Raw genomic sequence first — 6,000 nt, 5'->3', positions numbered from 1 at the left:
AGCAGCATAAACCTACTGTGTATTTGCTCCCCCACTGCTCCATTCAGCTTTCGGGAGCAAAATATTAATGTGTAATCAAGGAGTCACCACAATGGTAGTCTTTTCGAACCATGTGACAGCGCTAATTGGCGCAGTGCTATCACATGCGCCTTCATAGTGTGAAGTGGCAGGTATTTCCTTTTGACTTCCGAAATTTAACAAAGCAGTGGGTGAACGAAGGTAAGGCAAGTGTGTAAGTGATGTGGGATTATAGCAACCCCTTGGCTTTCCCCAAAATGTTGTCCTAGGACAGCCTTTCTTAACCTTTTCAACACAGAGGAACCCTTAAAATAACTTTCCGGTCTCAGAGAACCCCTGCTAAAAATGACTAGATCTACAACTCATTAGTGTAGTGGTCAATGAGAAGAAAGCTTCTTACATTGCTGGTCAATAAAAAGAAAGCTTCCTACATTGGCGGTCCATGAGAAGAAAGCTTCTTACATTGGCGGTCCATGAGAAGAAAGCTTCTTACATTGGCGGTCCATGAGAAGAAAGCTTCTTACATTGGCGGTCCGTGAGAAGAAAGCTTCTTACGTTGGCGGTCCGTGAGAAGAAAGCTTCTTACGTTGGCGGTCCGTGAGAAGAAAGCTTCTTACGTTGGAGGTCCGTGAGAAGAAAGCTTCTTACGTTGGAGGTCCGTGAGAAGAAAGCTTCTTACGTTGGCGGTCCGTGAGAAGAAAGCTTCTTACGTTGGAGGTCCGTGAGAAGAAAGCTTCTTACGTTGGAGGTCCGTGAGAAGAAAGCTTCTTACGTTGGAGGTCCGTGAGAAGAAAGCTTCTTACGTTGGAGGTCCGTGAGAAGAAAGCTTCTTACGTTGGAGGTCCGTGAGAAGAAAGCTTCTTACGTTGGAGGTCCGTGAGAAGAAAGCTTCTTACGTTGGAGGTCCGTGAGAAGAAAGCTTCTTACGTTGGAGGTCCGTGAGAAGAAAGCTTCTTACGTTGGAGGTCCGTGAGAAGAAAGCTTCTTACGTTGGAGGTCCGTGAGAAGAAAGCTTCTTACGTTGGAGGTCCGTGAGAAGAAAGCTTCTTACGTTGGAGGTCCGTGAGAAGAAAGCTTCTTACGTTGGAGGTCCGTGAGAAGAAAGCTTCTTACGTTGGAGGTCCGTGAGAAGAAAGCTTCTTACGTTGGAGGTCCGTGAGAAGAAAGCTTCTTACGTTGGAGGTCCGTGAGAAGAAAGCTTCTTACGTTGGAGGTCCGTGAGAAGAAAGCTTCTTACGTTGGAGGTCCGTGAGAAGAAAGCTTCTTACGTTGGAGGTCCGTGAGAAGAAAGCTTCTTACGTTGGAGGTCCGTGAGAAGAAAGCTTCTTACGTTGGAGGTCCGTGAGAAGAAAGCTTCTTACGTTGGAGGTCCGTGAGAAGAAAGCTTCTTACGTTGGAGGTCCGTGAGAAGAAAGCTTCTTACGTTGGAGGTCCGTGAGAAGAAAGCTTCTTACGTTGGAGGTCCGTGAGAAGAAAGCTTCTTACGTTGGAGGTCCGTGAGAAGAAAGCTTCTTACGTTGGAGGTCCGTGAGAAGAAAGCTTCTTACGTTGGAGGTCCGTGAGAAGAAAGCTTCTTACGTTGGAGGTCCGTGAGAAGAAAGCTTCTTACGTTGGAGGTCCGTGAGAAGAAAGCTTCTTACGTTGGAGGTCCGTGAGAAGAAAGCTTCTTACGTTGGAGGTCCGTGAGAAGAAAGCTTCTTACGTTGGAGGTCCGTGAGAAGAAAGCTTCTTACATTGGAGGTCTGTGAGAAGAAAGCTTCTTACATTGGAGGTCCGTGAGAAGAAAGCTTCTTACATTGGAGGTCATTGGGAAGAATTGCCTTCTTACAGATAGCTAAAAAGATCTATGGTGTCAGTGGGAACTTATCTGAGAGGCAGAAATTGCTCAAGGTATCCCTAGCAACCTCTGAAGGAACCCTAGCGTTCCATGGAACCCAGGTTGAGAAACCCTGTCCTAGGAAATAGACCCTTTCCGAAGAACATTTTTGGTGTATTCTACCCTCGATTCTGGTGTCTAACATTTGGGGTCTCCTCTGAGCAGGAAGCCTCACACTACCACCTGATGCACCAGCGAGCCCTGAGGGACGCGAGGACTCCCGAGAAAATGAAGCGCCATCGATCTCTACTGGGGAACAACCAGCTGTCCATGGAGGAGAAGAAACGCAAGATTATGCGCAACTTACGCAAGCTGGAGAGCCTGGGATTGGTGTCCTCCAATAACCAGTATCAAGACATCATCAACATGATCTCCAAGGTAAAACTAGAGGTTCCTACAGGTCTTAATGGGGCAACTTTCTGAAGTGTATGTCTAGCCCAAACTTTTTACAAAAACAACAAAGAGCTAAATAGGAATACATTTTCTTTTTTCTTGTAAAACTTCTTTGGACTTTTCAATCCTTTGATCTTCATATGAACAAGATAGGCAATACATTGTATTTAATCAATGACACTTGCAGACTTTTGGCAGGAAGGGGGGCTGGATGTAATAAATGTGTCTTAAAAACATCAGTTGACTTTTTTTGGACAGATCTTAGAAGTTCCAAATCAAAAATTGGTTGGGGGGGGGGGTCTTCTTTTTGGTTGTTTTTTTTTTTTTTTTTTGTATTTTTTTTTTCTCCAAGCAATGGAGTCATCTTAGGTAGCATGCCACTTGAGGCTTTTTTTTTTTTTTTTTTTTGGCCAATCTTTCTTGGGATCTTCTCTCTTCTTGTTCAGGACATCCGGAACCAGAGGCGGTACCGCCAACACCGGAAGGCCGAGCTGGTGAAACTGCGGCAGACGATGCAGAGGCTGCACTGCAAGACGGCGTTCCACGAGGAGCAGATCGACTTCTACAACCAGTATATCAGGACCTGCCTGGACAACCTCGCTGTCAACCACAAGTATGTCTACATGGCCGGCCTTCTTCAGGCCTCGTTCACACTTGCACCTGGGGGGGGTAAAAATAGGTAGCTGAGCCACAGTTTTGCCACCCACTTTAGGATGGTACACATACCCGCAGCGCTTTGCAAAAATGATATCCCATGTCGCGTTTGTTGGGTAGTACTGCAGCCAATTGCGACCCATTCGTGCCAATAGGGTTGCGCTGCAGAAGGCAGCAAGGAGGGAGCATATCTCCTCCCAGCTGCCTGTCAACCACCCTCTGAAAAGCCATTCACTCTTGATCGTTTTCCAGAGGGGCGGCATGGGCTGCCACAAGTGTGAAGGACCCCCTAATGCAGGCCATAGACGGCTCGGAAACTGGCTGTTTTTTTATAAAAAAAAAACAAAAATTGGTCGTTCGATCGGCCGCGTTACCACCAACTGTAAAAAAAAAATCTGATTTTCGTCCCGTCTGCGGCCGGCATTTAATTACTTCTGTCCCTGCAGAGAACTCCGCTATTATATTTGGCATGAAAAAGTATTGCGGTTGCAACAATGTATCCATTTGTATTCATTTTTGGATACAGATGTTTTTCTTTGGATACAAATAGATACATTGGAATTCATCTTCTTCTTTCTTTCTTTCTTTCTCTCTCTCTTCTTCTTCTTCCTTCTTCTTTCTTCCTTCTTTCTCCTTCTTTCTTCCTCCTTCCTCTTCTTCCTCCTCCTTCTTCTTCTTCTTCCTCCTACTTCTTCATCTTCTTCCTCCTTCTTCCTCCTTCTTCATCTTCTTCCTCCTCCTTCATCATCTTCTTCTTCTTCTTTCTTCCTTCTTTCTCCTTCTTTCTTCCTCCTTCCACTTCTTCATCTTCTTCCTCCTTCTTCCTCCTTCTTCATCTTCTTCCTCCTCCTTCATCATCTTCTTCTTCTTCATCTTCTTCATCTTCTTCTTCCTTCTTTCTTTCTTTCTTTCTTTCCTTCTTTCCTTTCCTTTCCTTCTTTCCTTTCTCTCCTTCTTTCCTTTCTCTCCTTCTTTCCTTTCTCTCCTTCTTTCCTTTCTTTTCTTTCCTTCTTTCCTTTCTCTCCTTTCCTTTCTCTCCTTTCTTTTCTTTTCTTCCTTCTTTCCTTTCTCTCCTTTCTTTTCTTCCTTCTTTCCTTTCTCTCCTTTCCTTTCTCTCCTTTCCTTTCTCTCCTTTCCTTTCTTTCCTTCTTTCCTTTCTTTTCTCTCCTTCTTTCCTTCTCTTCTTCTTCTTCTTTCCTTTCTTTCCTTTCTCTCCTTCTTTCCTTTCTTTCCTTTCTTTCTTTCTTTCTTTCTTTCTCTCTCTCTCTCTTTCTTTCTTTCTTTCTTTCTTTCTCTCTTTCTTTCTCTCTTTCTTTCCGTTCTTTCCTTCTTTCCTTTCTCTCCTTCTTTCCTTTCTTTTCTCTCCTTTCCTTCTCTTCTTCTTCTTCTTCTTTCCTTTCTTTCCTTCTTTCCTTTCTTTCCTTCTCTCCTTCTTTCCTTTCTTTCCTTCTCTCCTTCTTTCCTTTCTTTCCTTCCTTTCCTTCCTTTCCTTCTTTCCTTCCTTCCTTTCCTTCCTTTCCTTCCTTTCCTTCTCTCCTTCCTTTCCTTCTCTCCTTCTTTCCTTCCTTTCCTTCCTTTCCTTTCTTTCCTCTTCCTTCCTCCTCCTTCTTCTTCTTCTTCTTCTTCTTCTTCTTCTTTTTTTCTTCTTCTTCTTGCAGGTCACAGCTCATGCGCAGATTTTTTATTGGTAAAACGATCGGCTGATTTTCCCATCATTGCCAGCAAAATCAGACGATTTTGTTTCCAACTTTACCGATTAAAAAAAATGTGCCAAAACCCCGAAAAACGGCCGACCAATTAACCCACTAACTGTGCGAAAATCGGCCAATATTTTTTTTTTTCGCCCAAAAAATTGGCCGATTTTTGACCCGTCTATGACCTGCATTAGTCAGTGATTTTATATGATCCAGCTGTTATTTTGCTTTCTTCTTCCCCAAGATCCACAGGAAAAAACAAGAAGCAAAACACTTTGAGTTACACGGCGGCCAGACTACACGAGAAGGGCGTTCTGCTGGAGATCGAGGACCTTCCCTTCAGCCAGTGAGCATCTTCCTTTTATAACTATGTATCACCTCCGCTGTTCTCCTGCAGCCTCTTTGCAGCCACTTCTTGACTACTCACCCTCCAGCAATGGCTGCATGGCATTTCTCAGGGTCAGGTTTCCTGATGGTGACCACAGTGGACCAATGTCTGTTGGAGTGGTCACTGGCAACGCAGGCGCACAATTGGGAGACAGAGCGTTGCCACCCTATTCCAGGAAGAGCCTGAACAAGGACCTTCATGGAGGGATCGCCGGGGATTGTTTTAACGAACGTTGCAGATTTTAAAGTATTACTAAACCCACAACAGTCAAATCAGTCTGTATAGGCAGCACAGCATGCTTGTTATACTCACTGTGGAACCTAAGGGGTTAATCCTCTGCATTGTGTAAAAAGACTGTTTGATCCTGTCTTCTCTGATCCTCCCCTTCTACTGTCCCCCAATCGATCTGCTGATAATACAGAGCTGCACATGGTCAGTTTAGTGTGTATTGCTAGAGAGGGTTTTTTTATTTTTATCTTGTGAGGGTGCATGTGATCAGCACAGGGCCAATCAGCACTGTCCAGACAGAGGGTCAGGGGTCCTGCAGCCTCATAGTCCGGGGAGATCGGATATAGTGAATGCGGGGTCCGGGGAGAGCGGATATAGTGAATGCGGGGTCCGGGGAGAGCGGATATAGTGAATGCGGGGTCCGGGGAGAGCGGATATAGTGAATGCGGGGTCCGGGGAGAGCGGATATAGTGAATGCGGGGTCCGGGGAGAGCGGATATAGTGAATGCGGGGTCCGGGGAGAGCGGATATAGTGAATGCGGGGTCCGGGGAGAGCGGATATAGTGAATGCGGGGTCCGGGGAGAGCGGATATAGTGAATGCGGGGTCCGGGGAGAGCGGATATAGTGAATGCGGGGTCCGGGGAGAGCGGATATAGTGAATGCGGGGTCCGGGGAGAGCGGATATAGTGAATGCGGGGTCCGGGGAGAGCGGATATAGTGAATGCCGGGTCCGGGGAGAGCGGATATA

The 6,000-nt window shown here is 45.8% G+C and overlaps 1 protein-coding gene across 1 annotated transcript in view; it reads left to right on the top strand.

Annotated features, from left to right (window-relative positions):
• The window catches only part of IQGAP3 (IQ motif containing GTPase activating protein 3), a 70,103-nt gene that overhangs the window by 59,947 nt on the left and 4,156 nt on the right, over positions 1–6,000 (top strand). Inside the window, exons 34-36 of the mRNA XM_089657012.1 lie at positions 2,060–2,272; positions 2,734–2,900; positions 4,880–4,981. Of these exons, the coding sequence (XP_089513138.1) occupies positions 2,060–2,272; positions 2,734–2,900; positions 4,880–4,981 (482 nt within the window). The remainder of the gene's footprint in view (positions 1–2,059; positions 2,273–2,733; positions 2,901–4,879; positions 4,982–6,000) is intronic.

This window comes from Staurois parvus, unplaced genomic scaffold (genome assembly GCF_062004578.1).
Source record: "Staurois parvus isolate SC_StPar_1 unplaced genomic scaffold, SC_StPar_1.0 ptg000956l, whole genome shotgun sequence".
Taxonomy (NCBI): Eukaryota; Metazoa; Chordata; class Amphibia; order Anura; family Ranidae; genus Staurois; species Staurois parvus.
This window is presented reverse-complemented; position numbering and strand designations above follow the sequence as displayed.